Here is a 17808-nt window from a genome sequence, read left to right as displayed (position 1 = left end):
GCAAGCAGGTACTCAGGTGCACAGGAACATTCCTTGCCTCAAACCTGGCACAGGTGAAGAAGGAGAAAGGGACTTTTCTATAATTGAGACACCATCACCTCAGAGGAAGATTAAACTCATTATCACCAGGTATGGAGGTGGGAGGACATACCAGTGCCCAAGTGCCAAAGCCTAGGCATTTTCATGTTCCCTGCTCTTCTAGGACTGGGTTATTCTCAGGCAGAGATGCACATGCCCCAGAACAGAAGCCGACATGAAGACAAGAGCAACACCACTGAGGCAAGTCCCACTAGTGGCTTCTCTCTACTCTGTTAATACACCCCCTCTCCCTATTTCCTTCTAGAAAAGTGGAGTCTGCATTTTCTGGTCTCTCCAGTAGAGCGGGCCGGGGGCTTGAGTGGCCACCTCTTTCTCTCAGAGATTTTACACACAACAGAAGGTTTCACCAGTGCTCAAGCACATGGGTGCATCTCGTCCAGCCACCCTCAGGGACCACTTTGTCAATCTCCTTAGGATACTACAGAGAAACACTGCTCAACCAAAGGAGACATTCTGGACATTTCTAAGAGGGGAAGAGGGCCAGGTGGTAATGGGAACTGTTACGGCTCAATGGCTCAGCCAAAGTTGGGATGCTGACCAAACACCACCACTGGTCGAGCATCCCGTTCCAGATGGAGTGGGAACTGACAGTTCTGTGGGTAACCAGGTAAGCCTGGACTCCCTGTGCATGGAGGTGAAGACAGAGGCAGTGAGGGCCTGGCCCTGCTCCCTGAAACAAATTCTAAAAATAAGTAAATAAATACTAGAATGGTCACAAAAGAAATGTTTCTGATTCAAAAGGAAGAAAACTCTATTACCAACTTCAAAGTGTCCAGATTTCCTGCAGCTTGTCTTTACTCCAGTTAGGTCAGAAGTCTCTCAACTTCCACGTACACAGAACAATTGAAAACAAAATTTCCCCCCAATTGTATTAATCTTCTAAATTCTTTAATGTGAAAAACAACAACCGAGTCACAGTTTTACCAAGGATGTCATTATTTTCTGGTACCCATGAATGAACGTTGAGACCATTTCCTCTTTAGCCTTTTAATATCTATAATTAGATCACCTTAAAATCTTCATACTGCTCATTTTTTCTGAACCATTCTCCTATATTCCTATCTCCTGTCTCCTGTATCCAAGTGAGTTATGCCCACTGCCATGCACAGCTCCTTCTTTAACTCATCACCAGACAACAGAAGGCAAGCAAGCCTGTTGGAGCTCAGTGGAAGGGGAAGGGGGATAGGAGAGGATGCTCATTGCTTATTTCTGCTCCACCTGCTGTTGGTTGTGGGAATTTCACAACCATGATATAAGCTAACTTCTTGGCCTTTTAAAACCCATGTTCCTTTTGGCACCTAAGGGCCATAAGGTCTCCCTCCCTCCCTTCCTTCCTCCTTTCTATGTTATTTTCTGAGAGAGTGAGTGGGGGAGGGGCAGAGAGAGATGGAAACAGAATCCAAAGCAGGCTCCAGGCTCTGAGCTGCCAGCACTAAGCCTGATGTGGGGCTCAAACCCAAGAGCTGTGAGATCACGACCTGAGCCGAAGTTGGACGCTTAACAGACTGAACAACCCAGGTGCCCCTCTTTCTTTTTTTAAGTAGGTTCCAAACCCAACGTGAGGCCTGAACTCATGATGCTGAGATAAGCGTCGCATCCTCTACCGACTGAGCCAGCCGGGTGCCCCATTTTTAAATTTATTATTTTTAAAAGGACCATAAGGTTTCTCACTGCTCAGGCTGGCTCACCTTAAGAGGGTGGATGTCCTGGGGTGCCTGGGTGTCTCAGAGGACTAAATGGGCTATGTGCTCAGTAATCCTTAAGTGTGATTATCTTGTAGGGACAGAAACTGCCCTAACAAGCCAAAGCCAATAGCTGTGTCCTCAGTACCCAAAACAGGGCAGAGACAATGCTGATTGTTGCATGAACCCTGGAGACTTACGTGGAAAATCCCTCCTCTAGCCAGAATGTGTTATCTCTTGTTCTTTTAAGATCTCTAATGGTATAGTGATCAATTCCATCCGTGTCCCACATGTTCTGGAGGCTCTGAGCGGGTAAAACCCATGGATCTTTTGCACACCACTGTATGCCCAGTGCCGTGCATGGGGCGTGGAGCATCCGAGGCCCAGGGATGAGCAGCTGTGGCGTTCAGATTGGCAGGGTCTAGGGCCTCTCTGGCCTTGCCTGCCCTCTGCATGCTGCCCACAGCTTTGGAGCCTTCACCCCTGAGCTATCACTGAAATTGCTGCCACTCTTCCCACCACAAGCGTGGACCCACTCGATCAGAACCCAAACTCCATTTCCTGTCCTCAATCCTTGGGATTAAACTCTGTGCACTCAGGTTTCTGTCTAGGGTCCTCTCTTTGTAACACCAGAGCCCCTGTGAAGCCACAACACCCCTGCCATACTGTATAACCCTAGGCTTCCACATCTGCTTTGCAGGGACCCAGGGGGTCTTCTGGATGAGGGGCTCAGGGCCTCAGCAGCAGCTGTGGGGCATTCCCACTGGTAGTCTGCTACAATCCCAGGATCTGTGTGTGGTGGGGGGAATGGTATGACTTGCAACCCAGGGAGGGAGAGGAGAGCAAAAACTGCCAGGATATTCCACTTCCCTCTGGATGCCCTCTCGCCAGCAAGCCAGAGAAGGCAGAACAGAGGCCAGTAGGTTCTTCCCAGCTCTCTAGAGGACGGAGCTGATCAGCAGGAAGACCCCCATTTGGTGCTCACTGGCCAGAATCCCCTGGGGTATTGGCTCAGGTTACTTACATCCTTGGAAGAAAGACCCTACACAGTTTTATAATCAGAAACTTTCAGTTTATTTTGAATAAACCACTCAACATTGAGCAGATGACATTGCCTCAATTTTTTCTTTGAAGAAAACAAAGATATATGGTAAATTCATGAAAACACTGTGCCTTCCTTTATCTTCCATCCTTTGTAGGGCAGAAAAATTCTGCCTGATCTTTCTCATCTTCCTGATGATGTTAGCAAAGGACAGCTACTGGGGACACAAAAGGAAGCTCTCCACAGGTCAAGGGCTGCAGGCTACTGTCTGGGCACAGAACCTCCTACAGCTCTAGTGGTTGGGGGCCACAGCTGGGTACAAGTGCACTACGTGGCAGCCGTGCAGTCCAAACAATGCCCAGGGATGCCCAGGGTGTGACTTAAGGCGCAGAGCTGCAACACAGGTCCTGTGCCACGGTGGTGACACGGAAAGGACTTGGTAAGAGAGGTAAAGGCTCCAGACGCCAGGATCTTCCACATGTCAATGCAGCATTGACACCCACCCCGAGGTCCTGCAAGCAGGCATGTTCCTCCTTCAGTGAGCTCCCGACTGTTCCAATTCTGGGCTCATTTGCTGCCCTCCTAGCCTGTTTTCCCACTCCACCCCACAGTTCCTCCCTTGTAGGTGATAGAAAGAGACAGGACCTGACAGGAAGAGAGGGAGCCTGTAGCCAGCTGTGTACCCCATGATCCCAAGAGTCACAGCTGTCTTCTATCTTCAAGAGTGATTCAGTTTACAGCTAACATGATACCTGGGAAATTGCTGACCAAGGTGAAAATGTTTGAATATCAAAGAACTTCCAAAATAATATTCACAGATCTCCCAAGCAACTCTTCTAGGAGGTTAAGGAGGCCCTGTCGAGTATGGACAGCCTCAGAGGGGAGGCAGTGAACAAAGTCACAGAAACCCCAGGAATCACAAAAGTAACTTTTAAAAGGCCCATAGGACCAGGCTCAGGACAGGCAGGACACCACACAAACCACCTGTTCCTTTGTACTCTACTGTGCAAAAGCTGGCCTTCTCCCCTGACCAGCCCTTCTAGCATCATAGCTGAGACTACAAACCAAGGACTCTCCTGGCCTCAAGACTCCCAGACCCCAGAGATGGTGTCCTCCAACAGCTAAACCCAGGCAAGTGGGAGAGCACCCAACCCTCCAGAGCAGCCACAGAACACACTCCAGATAACATAAAAACCACGTGTGCAAACAAGGCCCCTGAGGCAGGAATACCAGTGCCCTTGGGAGGGCCATGCTGAACTCTGACCCTGAAGTTCACCAGAGAACAGTGTAGCAGGACAGTGTCAGGTTATGAATGGCCATCTGTGAACCTGGTTAGTTACACCACCAGAACACTGGCACAAAAGAAGGGACCAAGGTAAAACAAATTTGTTTGGGGGAATAATTCCCTTTAAAAGTAGATCTCTATCTTTAGGAGACAAAATGAAACAACTGTGCTGAACTCACATCCCCTGGTCTGGAGGGCCACAAGCTCACCTATGCTTTGCTGTGGGCTGGTCTCAGTAGCCAGACCCAGGTAAACCTGGAAGAAAGATGAGCTCACAGACACATAGTGCCATCAGACAATGACACCCTGTGACAAGGCCCTTTTCTGTATTATCTCCTCACTGCAAGGTGAGGCAGGTGCATCCAACCACTAAAAGGCCTCTAAGGACCAGGCAGAAGGCATGATGTGATTCTCTGCGCTCCGTGCCCATTACACAGGCCAACTCCATTCCCCACCATCTGCCACCCACGTTCTTCCCTTGGGACACCAGCTGTGGCCAGACACATGAGAATCCAAAAACAGAGACCCTTGGGGCCCTCTTACAGTAGACATTCTGAGGCAGTGGGGGCAGGCAGCAAATGTTATATTCTAAGTAAAATAGCTAGAGGGTAAAACACTCCATTGCCAATTTATTTTTAAAAAGGGTTCTGTGTAATTCTATGGTTTGCTTTTTTTTTTTTTTTTGTATAATTATACAACTTTTGAAAATTACATAAGTTGTAATGATCTAATACTATTAATAGTCATTCAGAAAAAACTTTCCCTCCCTCCCAACAACCATCCAGGGGGAATTAAAAGTCCTGAAAAGAGGCCAATTCAACATGACCTCTACCCTGGTAAAAACAAAAAGCAAAAAGATGAGAAGAAAACAGAAGTGGACTAAGAGGTGTGCGGCCAGTGTCTCTCAGGAGTGGGGCCCTGGCTGTTGCCTGGGGTCGTGAAAGGCAGAGCCTGCAGCATGCAGTACGGCAGCCAGGAGGCCTCGCAGCCACATCTTCCTCACTCCAACACGCCCATGTCCCACCTAGGTGTCATGGAAATCCTTCAGCAGGGTTCTCCTCCGCTGCTCTGCTATGTGCATCTGGTTCTCTAAGTCCTGCAGCAGGAAAGCAAGATGGTGCTCACACGGCCATCCCACGCAGGGAGCAGCCAAAGCCATGTCCACCATGTCAGGGGCTATGAGGAGTCAAAGGTTCTGCCCTCCCCACCCTTCTCAGCAGCAGCTTCTGGGCCGCATGCTAACAACCCTGTCATTTTTAACACGGCAGTCCTCCCTGGCCTGCAACAGAAGGGCCAACAAGAGGGCAGCACTTACCCCTCTGTCATAGCTGTCTGCGCGCTCCACTTTCCATGACAGGTTTTCGATCTCAGCTTCCAGCTGAGCCTGCTGGTATTCAAACTGTATGGGCAGAGCAGGAGGGTCAAAAGGAGAGGGGCTGCAGCCGGGGCGGGGCCTGCAGATGGAGGGGCAGACGCAGCACCTCAGGCTCGCAAGAGCTACCGACAACCCTGATACTGTCCTCAGCGAGCAGAGTTAGTTCCTGGAGCCAGAGCCAGAACCCGATCAAAAGGCTACCTGAGGAGCACAGCCAAGTGGCAAGGCTACACTCACCCTCTACCCCAAAAGACAGGGGGAAAATTTAAGCCATTGAAAAGAATGCTCCCAACATACAGGGAAACAGATGTTGCAGAAGCAAATCACAATGGATCTTCACAGACATGGCGTTCACAGAATCTTTCAGTTTTTCAGCTCTTCAAGTCTTAAAAATACTCAAACCATCTGACTTAGTAATTGTATACCCGTTGTACAATTATACACAAAATGTTCCTCAATGTCTTATTTGTAATAATGAAAGTCAGAAACAATAAATGCCCAAATGATGGTATGACCATATAACAAATCATTTATCCTATTATTAAAACCGGTATTTACCAGCCTGGTAAATAATGACAACTGCAACAATAAGCAGTTATAACAATTGAATGCGACATATATAATTAACATTAAATAGATAAAAATAATTCTAAAAGGCTGAAAAATGCTAACAGTGGCCATTTCCTTCTGGTGGGATTATGGATGATGCAAATGTTTTTCTATGTTTTCCAACATTTAAATAAATGTGAATTACTTTATAATTGGGGGAAATAACCCATATCTAAGATACAGAATTAAAGATGTAAAAGAGTCCACTATAATTCAGAGACATGCATGCTGGAGATCCTCCCAGGCATGGGCGCTGGCCTTCCAAGTGACCACAGAACTTTTTAGCCAATTGCCCTATAAATATAGCTGTTCAGGGGCTTTGACATATCTACCTTACTATTACACAGAATGCCAGGGCATGCAGTCTATTTAAAGATGCCTAGAGGAGAAGTGAACTTCAAAAACTGACAGCTTTTAGGGGATGAATCACTGGAATCTACTCTTGAAATCATTATTGCACTATATGCTAACTAACGGATATAAATAAATAAAATGAAATAAAATAAAATAAAATAAAATAAAATAAAATAAAATAAAATAAAATATGTATTTAAAAAAACTGACAGTTTTGTTCTGCCCTCCCAATAGCTAGAGTCTGGTCCCCACTCTCCTGGAAAGTGCTAGTAGACAAGGGCACCTGTGAAGCTAAGAGGGCAGAGCAGAGGACTGCCTGGCCTTACCAATTTCTTCCTGGGTCCAGACTCCATGTAGTACGCGTATGGGTAAGTGTACTGCAGGGTGTATCGGCACTGCAATAGGAGAGAGAGAAGGCACCTGTGCCTGTGAACCTAACCCACATGCATCTCAGGCAGCTCCCACAATTCTTACCCTACCATGCGAGTTAGCCTGGCCCTGGCCCTGGCCCTGTAGGTGTGGGCCCAAAAGAAATGAGGCCGAGCTCAATCACGGATTAATTGGGAGATAACATGGGAAAAGCTGAAACAAAAATGGTCACAGAAGAACCCACAGTTCCTTTTTTAAACTCTGATTTATTACCAGCAGCTGCCTCAAAGGCTCTTCCCTCGAGTCGGACATCAGAGTCCACACACACAATCTCTTAGCTCCCTCTGAGTGATGTGTGGATGAGACAAAAGAAGAAAAGAGTTTGAGTTCTCCCTAAGGAGAACTAGAAAAGGGCTTGCAGTTCCTTCCCTGGGGTAGAGGCAGTGGAATCCTCTTCTTGGAAGTGCCCCCCACTGCCTGCAGCAGGCTGGGTCCTCAGGGGACACAGCCCAAGGAAACATGGGCCCATAAGCAGAAGCGTGCAGAGCTGTACACAGAGCTGCGTTCCCTTGCCCCATACAATGTTTCCCATCCTCAGAGGTTTGGGCCTAACAGGGACAGGCGCTGGACCAGGGATCAGAAGAGTGAGGCAGTACACACCTTAGCCAAGAGCTTGGCAGCATTCTGTAGGTACTGCCAGTCGATCCATGTCCCCAGATTATTCATGACCCTCTCCTGAATCTTTTCATGAATCCGCTGGTACGTCTGTGCCTCCAGCTGCAAGCTCTTGTTGTGGTTTTCCCACTACAGGATACAGAGAAAGGAGAAAAGAGCAGAAGTCCACACAGAAGTTCAGAATGGCTGACACCTTGGTTGGCACAGGATGGCCACAGCTTCATCTAACTTATGGGGACTGTGTGTCCTTGAGAGTGCAGGAGGAGGACTTCTTCAGTCCACACTACTAACCCTGTCTGCCTGCCAGATCACCCTACCCTCTAGGGCAATAGGGCTCCAACCCTGAAGACTAAACAAGGCTAGGTACCCATTGGTCTACTGTGCTTAGAAACCAAATGTGCCATGCTTGTGGGCTTCTGAAGAGTCTTCCTGGGAAGAACTGCCCTCTAAATCTGATTAAGATGATAGCGGATGGAAAAGACTGATGGTCCCCTCATTGTCCTTCAGCCATCATTCAAAGAGCTTGTTGGTCTTGGCTGCTCTCTGGAACCTGAAAGCCACATTTATGGAGATATCACTCAGGTCCACTGAAGGAGCTCCATTCCCTGACTTCCGTGTGCACATACCAGTATACCAGTCACTGGGAATTCTACCTCAGAAGGCCAACTGGAAGAAGCCCAACCCTGAAGAGCAGCTGCAGAAGATGCCTACCCTCTCAAAGTAAAACAAGTACTTCTTGAGGGCCTCCCTGGCCTGGGCTTGCTGGCTCTGGTTGACAATGTCGGGGTTCTCCTTGTACCGACTGCACTCATAGTACTCGCTGCCATGGGTCTTCCAATCTCCTAGACACATCCAGCAGAAGTCTGTGAAGGATGGAGAAAGAGGCATTTACACCCACAAGATAAGATCACATTCCTCCAAAGGCACAGGCAAAGCAGTAGGACAGACAGATCCTGTGAGGGGAGTGGGGTGGGGTTGTCACCTGACCAGAACTTCCCAAGGGTACCGTTTTCCAGATGGAATGTGCACATCTCCTCTCTGTCACATCCCACTGTCCCTGTAGCCTTTTCTTGTTGATATGAACAGTAGCCAGAGGAACCTCTCAGTTCCATGAGCACATAAGCTTGGTGCCTTTTTAACCCAACACAGGTAGATGCTGACTGTACAAGACCACTAGTAGGCTGTGTCAATGCCACTGAGAAGCAGAAACTTGTCCAATGAGGCCCATCTGTTCGTCCAGAACACATATTTCCCTCCTGACTACCTCCACCCTCGTAACACCCGTCCTAAGAAGATTTTGTACATGAAGCTGGGAATAAAGGCTTTCCCCTATTCTGTCATTATTTAAAAAAGAACATTTCTATAAAACCAACAGCTACCCAATAGTTCATATTCAGAATTATAAGTCTGCTTCTACACTAAGGAAGCAAAGAGGGAAAAATAAAGATCTACTATACATCCAACAATTACCATCTCATGGAGAGGAGCCAACCAGTCTGTCACATGGCCAAAACCTGATCTATAACCTATCTCTGCCAAAGACACCGACAGTGGGTAAACTCTGTTTTACCAGGATTCAAGTTGGCTCACTGACTTACCAAAAAGACCTCTTATAAAAACGTGGAGGAGCTAAAGCCAAACCCAGAGACCTAGAGGTTGTTCGCTTCCCTTCTCCTGGAAGCCCTCGCCAAATAGCAGCAAAACTGTGATCTCCTTAATCAGGTAGGTTGTGCTTGCTATGGTCGTAAATATTAGGGTTGCCCGTATAGGTGGTAGAACTATATAGCAAAGCAAAGGATGGTAGTAACTCTGGGTGGTAAGGGATGGGGAGACTATGGGAAGGGACACACAGGGAACTCTTGAGTGTGAGGAATGTGATGGGGTGTTCACTTTGTCATTTCTCTTTAAACCGTATGCATGTCTTATGCACTGTTCTAAGTAGATGATACACGTCCCTCTCACTCAAATGCATAGGGTGGGATACCACTGAGGAAATATGCCACTACCAGTGGTCTATCTTCATTCTACACTTCAATCGCTATTTCCTTCTAATGCCTTGCCATGTTCACTCTGATTACAGTGGGCTCCTGGGAAAAATAGCATGAGATGAGACCCTTACAAAGAGAAACCCTCAGGGCCCCCTGGTCAGCATCAAAGCTGCTGTGTAGACTTGCCTGGACATACTTTCTACTTGGATTTTATTTCTTTATTTGATCTTGCAGGAAGGAAAGCAAAACCAACAGGTCCTTCTATGCAAGCTACTCCTGATGGATGAAGAAGATCCGAAAGGCCAAATCAAAAGACCCTGTGGAAACTTTATAAAACCTTGAAGGAAGACTATTATGTTACTCCTTCCAATAAAACAGCTGCTCTAAAAGATATCTGTAAAGTAGCACAGATAAACCCCGAACTTACCTGCCTTGGCAAAAATAAAAAGAACACACTGAAATCTTCTTGGGTGACTGAGGATCATGAGGTTGTCAAAGAGTCATCCCAACCTTCACTTCTGACTATATGTGTGAGCGAGATGGCAGCAGGATTATAAGAGGCACCAGAAAGTAATAAGTCAAAAATCAAGAGCTGCTTTACGCTGGCGATTATAAGTGACCAAGGCTGCCCTTTGTTTTGTCACTTTACTACAAAAGCACTCACTAAACAAGCACTGGAGACCCATGCACAAGACTGTGCTGCTGGGCCTTGTGCACCACACCTAGGACTCACCGTGTTTACACTTGGAGCATTGCTGTCAGAGGGAAACAGAAGAGAACATGTTAAGGGCACGCTGACCAAAGGCTCCATGGCACATATGCAAAGGGTACAGGCTTCTGCTCACCATGTGATTGCAGCCTCCATTCTTCTCAATGCAGATGTTACACTTTGGACACTGAGGAGACAGAAGGGCGCCATTAGGCTCACACACCACCAGGCTGGTTCTAAGACAAATTACACAAAGCTCTTGGCACCCGTGCCCAGCAGCTCATCGTGCGAGCCCTTCTGGGGAGGAGCATCTCACTTAAATGTGGCGGGTTGCTGAGGCTGGAACAGCAATTCAAGGAAATGAGGTCAGCACGTTTGGCTCTGAAACACTCCAAGCACTGGCTGAGCCCCACTAAGTCTTCCACCATCTGTCTCTGCCACGAGGCTGCTCAGATTAAGCACAAGCTGAGTCAGCACAATGTCTTCCTGCTTGGAAAGAATGCCAAGCAGCACAAGAGCTGCCACACCAGACCACGTCCTGGTCAGCTTGCCTGGACTTCTGCCTCAACGAGAGAGCAAGGAAACAACCTCTAAAGCTCACCTGCTCTCATTTGAGAGGTGCCACAACGTAGGCAGCAATGCAGAGACCAGTCTGACGCTCTGCTCTCCCATTGCCACGAAGTAGACTATGTTTAATGTCACAGTCACAGCTGTGTTGTGAGTGCAGCAACTCAGCACATGACTGGCATAGGGTAGGTGCCAAGTCACCCAGGGTTCAAGGGGCTGAGGGCCATGTTTTCCCATGGGAAGTTTCAGAATGAGAACTGGGCATGCCCAGGCTTGCACGAAAGCCTCGCTCTTTATTATGTGTTGCTATCAACCACCTCCTGCCCAAGGCTATTAAAGCCTGGGACACATTAAAACAAAATCTGGTTTTCTTCTAATTAGTTCTTCTACTGGTCAAACTTTTCCAGGTAGGTCAGCATTTTATTAAAATAAATGCATCCAACGCATACTATGATAATCCACTGCCAATTCTGCCAAGTCTGGGAAAGGGTCTGCAGACTTCAGCAAGGGCCCTGGGGCCCTGGGTGTTCCGCACTCAAAAAGCCAGCCAGCCTCCCAGGTGAGGACCTAGGCAGCATTAAGGAGGGCAGATCCATGACAGGTAAGATACAGTCCTTACGTCTTTAGTGTGAGCACTAATGTAGTTGGCTGTTTCGGAGTCATCTGCACACTTCGTGAGCCATTTCCGGATTGTGGCGCAGTCTGTGGGGGCGTGATACATCTGACGACACTTGAAACTTAAAACCAGAAAAGAAAGACATTCAAATAATTGTTAGGGCAGGGTCCTATGTTTTCAATTTTCCTTCTGTCCAAGCCAAAAGATACTGAATTAGAGCTTTTCAAAGAAGTAAAGTTATCTCTCAAGGCCTTTGGGATCTTTACTTACCCAGAATTATACTTAAAATATTGTATGAATTTCTCTTCAATCTAAGCACTTCTAAGATATACTCTCAATACACCCAAATAAAACGTTTCTGTCTTAAATTATCTTGGGTGGTGTCAACCCTCTTTGAAAGGATGTCAAATTCAGAGTTTACTCAAAGTGCAAGGTAAGGTGCTCTGAGACAGATAACTTAGCTCAGATCCCAGGCAAAGCCGAGATCCACTTTCCGAGAGCTCTGACTTAGCTCCCAGCCAGATGCACACAGTATGCACATCTGTCAGAATGGGTGCTGCCTGCATGATACATCTGACGATGCCTGAAACTTAAAATCAGAAGAGAAAAACACTCCAACACTCACTGGGCTACAGTTCCGTGTTTTTAATTTCCCTTTATCCAAGCCAATACTATGTTGGGTAGTGAAGGCTCTCAGGCAAACAGTCTAACAAATGCCCCAGGGGAACAAGTTCATAACAAGTGACACAAATGATGGAGAGCAACTATGCTACTGGTTCTTAACCTTTGGTAAGCCACAGACTCCCTCAACAATGTCTTGAAAGGCAAGAACACACGCGCACGCGCGCACGCACACACACACACACACACACACACACACACACACACACACTTTCCATGTAGTTTCTCTGAAGCGCTACCATGGATCTTCTAGGGAGGCATGATTAGGGACAGACATAGATATGGACCTAAATTATGGCTCTGCCATCACCTTGCACACCTCCATTTCTTCCCCAAGAACATAAGGGTAACGGTATCAATTGTACAGAGCTGTGACAATGAAGTTGACGTGATGAGAATAGTGTCTTTCCCATGGTAAGCCTTCAGTACACGTTAGCTATTCCCATATCTATCGAATGGAATAAACTCCAAGTAGATGTAAACTACTTTTATGAATTACAGTGTTTTAAAATTAACCTACGCAGGCCAACATGGAGAAAGATTCAGATGCTGAAGATTGTTGCTTTCAAATACAGGGATTTGGGATATGGGATTATCTGTGCAGGCAAATACACCCCCACATAGACACAATCTCTGTGCCATGAGTCTTAGCAGCATAAACCACAGCATAGTCTCCAAGAATCTGTGCCACTTTTTTGTCTCTGAGCACTGTCAAACATCCCATGGGACGTGAGATGCTGGGTACATACTTGGAGCACTGCCCAAGTGGAGCCCACTTGGAGCAGAGCTGCTGTTTAGGCTCTAAGACCCTGTCTTTCCCAGTCCCACCCTCACCCACAGCAACAGCAGTGGTGCTTTGGAGGAGGACAAGGCAGGAGCCCAGGGATGCTCAGCACTCACACTCACTCTTACCAGAAGACCTCGTTGCACCGATTGCATTGTACTCGGCGAGCTCTAGGCTCTTGTACCCGAATAACCATGGGGCAGTCTGCACCAGGGCACAGCTGGAGCTGGTAATGACTCTGTGAACACACCAAGGGGAAACAATGAGGACATCCCCTAGTCACTGCTTCCAAATCAGACCTCCCTGAGAGCTCAAACACCTTCTGTTCTTCCAGCTGATGACTTCCATCAAAGGGCTATAGGAATTCAGAAAGGATGCCACAAGGAACTGCATTAGGTAGATACTGAAGACCTCTAACGTTTAGCTAAAACTAGAGAGCAAATCACTGGAATGACTTAAGGCTAGATTACAAAATGGAATACAGAATTGTGTCTGTGAGATGAAAGTGCACAGGGACCAGGTCTGGAAAGGAACACAGCCCAATCAGCTGTGCATCTGAAGGTATTATATTAAGTGAAGTAAGACGAAGAAAGACAAATACCATATGATTTCACTTATAGGCAGAATCTAAAAAACAAAATGAACAAACACAAAACAAAAAGGGGAAGGGAGTTATGGGATGGGTAAAATGGGTGAAGGGGGTCAATTATATGGTGATGGATGGTTAACTAGACTTACCGTGGTGATCACTTTATAACATATACAAATACTGAATTATTACATCACACACCAATTTTCCCTAAAAACAAAAACTCTGAAAGGCTCGATGACCCTCACGCATGTACCAAAGGCAGCAAACAACACAAAGAACAAGGCACTGCTTATCCCACAGCACGTGCATAAGAAGACCGAGATGAGTCAATCCAGTAAGCTCAGGCACAAAAGACAAAGATGAAAACTGTGCTGCATGAAAGCAGCAAGTCTCAACTGGAAGCCCAATGGAGGGGATGGACTCCAAACACTGGAATTCTGGACAGGTTTTTAAACTGCACAAGAAGCAATACCCCTTCTCTGTGCTAAATCACACAGGGAACCAAATGCAAGAGCAACTCCTGAGATCTCCATGACTCATGTTCATCCCCTGACATACAACAGCTTGTTAAGCAGCTGGGTAGAAGGTGAGCACGCCTGACCATTCTATCAGAGAAAATCAAGGTTCAGAGAGGTAAAATAATGGGTCAAAGCCTACACAGTGAGGAAGTAAGAGACGTGGGATTCACGTTATTGTCAGTCTGACTCCAGGGCGTATGTTCTTTCACTACCACTCTAGTGGTTTCTAAACTTTTAAAAAGCTGTGCAGCTCTTTCTTCAAATTACAGCATGTAGGAACGCCTGGATGGCTCAGTCAGTTAAGCGTTCAACTTTGGCTCAGGTCATGATCTCTCATGGTTTGTGATTTTGAGCCCAGCGTCAGGCTCTGTGCTGACAACTCAGAGATGGAGCCTGCTACGGATTCTGTGTCTCCCTCTCTCTCTGCTCCATCCCCCACTCATATTCTGTCTCTCTCTCAAAAATAAATAAACATTAAAAAAAAAAAAAATACAGCACCTAATGGCAGCTTAGTCTACGAAGTAACCGTGATGAGAATGAATGGGAAGTAGGTCCAGGAAGACAGAGGCACAACAGGGGCTGGGCATACCTCCACATAGTCCCTAAAGAGGTAGCGCCTGTATTTGTCTCTCAATTCTTCATTGGGCAGCAATGGAAACACGAAGTCCTCTGGTGTTCGCAGTGGGCAGTCCTGAGCCATGCAAGAGACTCCTGTTGAACAAAGGCAACACGATGGAGAACTGCGTCGCAGAAGACACAACAAGAATATATTTCCCCACTGAGTTCAACCAACAAATTCAGATTCCATATATGAAACCCTTGAAGCCACAGAATGTATTAAAAAGAGAGAAAAATTAATATATTTACAATGATGCAACTAAGATTTCTCTCAAATTACATATAAATCACAAATAAATAGCACCACTAAAAAGGCAGTATCATCTAAAAAATCCTACACAGTACTTTGGGCACCTGGCTGGCTCAGTTGGTAGAGCATGCCACTCTTGACCTCGAGGACGTGAGTTAAAGCCCCGACTGGGCACAGAACTTCATTAAAAAAAAAAAAAAAAAAAAAAAATCCTAGGGGCACCTGGGTGGCTCAGTTGGTTAAGTGTCTAACTTCAGATCATGACCTCATGGTTTGGGAGTTTGAACCCACTTTGGATCCTCTGTTTCCTCTCTCTGCCCAACTCCTCCCCTGCCCCTCCACTCATGTGCAAGTGCACGCTCTCTCAAAAATAAACATTAAAAAAAAAATCCTATATGGTTCTTGGCTAACAATTTCATTTTGTGATGTTTAATATTATGTGCAAGTGATTTCTACCCAACACAATGAGATTCTGCAGACACCATTAATGTGATGCTAAGTTAGATCCAATATCAAGTCATACTCTAACAAATACTCCTAGAACCAATCACCAAATCTGAATTATGTTACCTAAATAGCAGCAATCTCTGAGTGTTTCTGAGTTATGGTTGCCACTTGGGCTATCAAGATAGGGTAGGCAGCTTAAGGACAGTTCTCCCAAAAAGTAGCCATGCATTCACACTAATGTTTACATACATGCCCAAACAACAGCCTTAATCATCTCATTTTGTTCAGGACTGAGAAAAACCTTGCGACTATTCAACCTGTGTTTGGAAATGGAAACCAATGGTTCTGACAATAAAAACCTCAATCAGGCTCAGAAGAAAACACGCAGCTGACCTGAGTACCTAAAGGGGCAGAGTTGAAGATAAATACTTCATGCTAGCCTTTTACAAATTCTGTGGCAAACTCACCTACACCCACACCGTCCTTGACAAGTACTGAGCAGTGCTGCTCCCAGCAGCTACGGCAAAACTGGTGCTGACAGGCCAGAGAAAGTAGGTTTTCCTTCCGCACAAACTGCATACACACTGCGCAGTGGTGAGGAGGGTGGGCTGTGGGAACCTGGGGAGAGGCGGAACAGAATGAGTAAAGAGGAGCCTCTAGAGTCTGGGAGCCACAGGGGTGCCTCACACAGCTAGGTCTTTGGGAAGTGATTCTGACCCTGCAACAAGTGTTAGAGCTCAACAAATGTGTGGGCTCTACGGGTCCCAAGAGTTCTGAACAGAAAGCATAGATGAGGAAGACTTCCTAAAGGAGATGGTGCCTGAGTGTTCGCCCTGGACAATCTCTCGGATTCAGAGAGGCAGAGGAAGGCTGAATGGAAAACTTACAGTAGTTTGTAATGTCAGGCTGAAAAGCTCAGGATTTCCAAATTGCCAAGGTCCTTAGAGGTCATTCAGTTCAACTTCTGCTTTTAGAGGCTACTGGGTTCTTTTATAAACTGCCTCATTTGATGAACAGAGCTGTCCCTCAACAAGTACTACAGAGGCTCTTAGAGGCTGAGCTGAGCGTGTAAAGCTTCTAATAGTCCCACTGCAGGTTTACTTGTCAAAGACAGTGCTTTCCCCATTATTAATGCCCAAAACACAAAATATTACAGCTTTTACTAAGTCACAACTCATCCTTAACATACTGCAGAGATGTCAAGTACAATTAATTTAGAGGATGAGGAAGGCTCCTACTAGGAAAGAAACCTTCTAGGATGTGGGCAAATGACCGCAAAGCTTGAACTCCAGAATCCATGCCATGCTACACAAACTGACAGACAAAAACAATGTGGGGACCCCTGGCCCAAGCCACAAATTGATGGAAAAGTCCACTACAGGTTTACATTAGGTTCTTGGTTAGCTCACTGGGAATACAAAAAACAATTTGAAGAAAAAGACCGTATTCTCATGTTTATCTAGTATGCTCCTAGAAATGTTCTCCCAAGAACTACCGAAGTTAAGTGGCAATTTGAGCCCCAATTCTTCCTCCTAAAGAGTGTTTCCAACATGGCCTTATTTATTTGAAAATATTTGCTAACTCCTAAATACATAGGAAATTGCCATGCACACTGTAAGATATAGTTCCTATCCTTAAAGCACACACAGTGTGGTAGGGGAGCTGAAAGGATGAGTGAGTCGGTACCTCACACACGCAAAGACTTCAAGGCATAACTAGAGGATTTTGGAGAGGAGAGATCGCGGGAGACAGGCTTTGTGAGAGAGAGCTCAATTTGGGTCTTTAACAAATGAGTTCCACTCCCACAGACAAAGATGGGGACAGGGTCTGAACATTCCAAGCTGGGGATAGCATGAGAAGAGTCAAAGAGGCGTGCAGTAAGCTTGGGAACACCAAAGAACCCAGCAGGAATGGAACGCAGGCTGTGTGTAAGTGTAAAGAGCAAGGTGAGGCTGGAGAGGGCCCCAGGACTGGCAATGATTTATTCTCCATCCATGAGGAAACTCTTTCAACTATAATGGAAATGGAAGATTTAGGCCCATGTTGGAACAAAAATCTCTGGCATGCTGTACCAGAAACAAAGCAAGATGGTTCTCAATAACACCTTAAGCCACAGCAAGAGCCATGTGTGTCAGGAGAACCCTTGCTCAAGTGGGAGACACTCACATGTTTCGAGGGACTGGGCTGAACTCGAGCCTCAACAAGCAGCTGAGCAGAATTAGACTTGTATCTGCAAAATACAAGCAGAAATAAAGGGAATCAGAAATGAAGATAAGCATTTTAACCTGTGAACAAAATCAGAAGACACCAACAAGTGCTGCAGTTGCACTAAAGTGTCTTTGTCTCTAATTACTGTCTGACAGAACCAAGCTTCCTTTTCCTTTGTATAAATACTTTTTCCTCTTTCAACTTTTTAGTTCTCAATTCATATGAGAATAATAACCCTGCTTCAAAGATACGAAACTATAAGAAAAATACTTATGAAATACCATATCTGTTTTCAATCCCTTTCATGAAATATAAGCAAACAGCTCTGTGTCTTCAGAAC

The 17808-nt window shown here is 46.2% G+C and overlaps 1 protein-coding gene across 3 annotated transcripts in view; it reads right to left on the bottom strand.

Annotated features, from left to right (window-relative positions):
* Positions 1-2831: 2831 nt before the first annotated feature.
* Positions 2832-17808, bottom strand: part of ARIH2 (ariadne RBR E3 ubiquitin protein ligase 2) — a 50078-nt gene continuing 35101 nt past the window's right edge. For 2 of the 3 annotated variants that reach the window (XM_032591920.1, XM_030306701.1), the window contains 12 exons: positions 17427-17490; positions 15728-15878; positions 14535-14656; positions 12964-13073; positions 11374-11491; positions 10324-10374; positions 10212-10233; positions 8202-8353; positions 7476-7619; positions 6773-6841; positions 5424-5507; positions 2832-5204 (listed from right to left, as the gene is read on the bottom strand). In XM_032591920.1, coding sequence (XP_032447811.1) covers positions 5133-5204; positions 5424-5507; positions 6773-6841; positions 7476-7619; positions 8202-8353; positions 10212-10233; positions 10324-10374; positions 11374-11491; positions 12964-13073; positions 14535-14656; positions 15728-15878; positions 17427-17490 — 1159 coding nt within the window. In that variant the 3' untranslated portion in view covers positions 2832-5132. Of the gene's footprint in view, positions 5205-5423; positions 5563-6772; positions 6842-7475; positions 7620-8201; positions 8354-10211; positions 10234-10323; positions 10375-11373; positions 11492-12963; positions 13074-14534; positions 14657-15727; positions 15879-17426; positions 17491-17808 lie in introns of those variants that run through there. The other variant, XM_030306702.1, reaches the window with a different exon arrangement.

The sequence above is a fragment of the Lynx canadensis genome, chromosome A2 (assembly GCF_007474595.2).
Source record: "Lynx canadensis isolate LIC74 chromosome A2, mLynCan4.pri.v2, whole genome shotgun sequence".
Classification (NCBI taxonomy): Eukaryota; Metazoa; Chordata; class Mammalia; order Carnivora; family Felidae; genus Lynx; species Lynx canadensis.
This window is presented reverse-complemented; position numbering and strand designations above follow the sequence as displayed.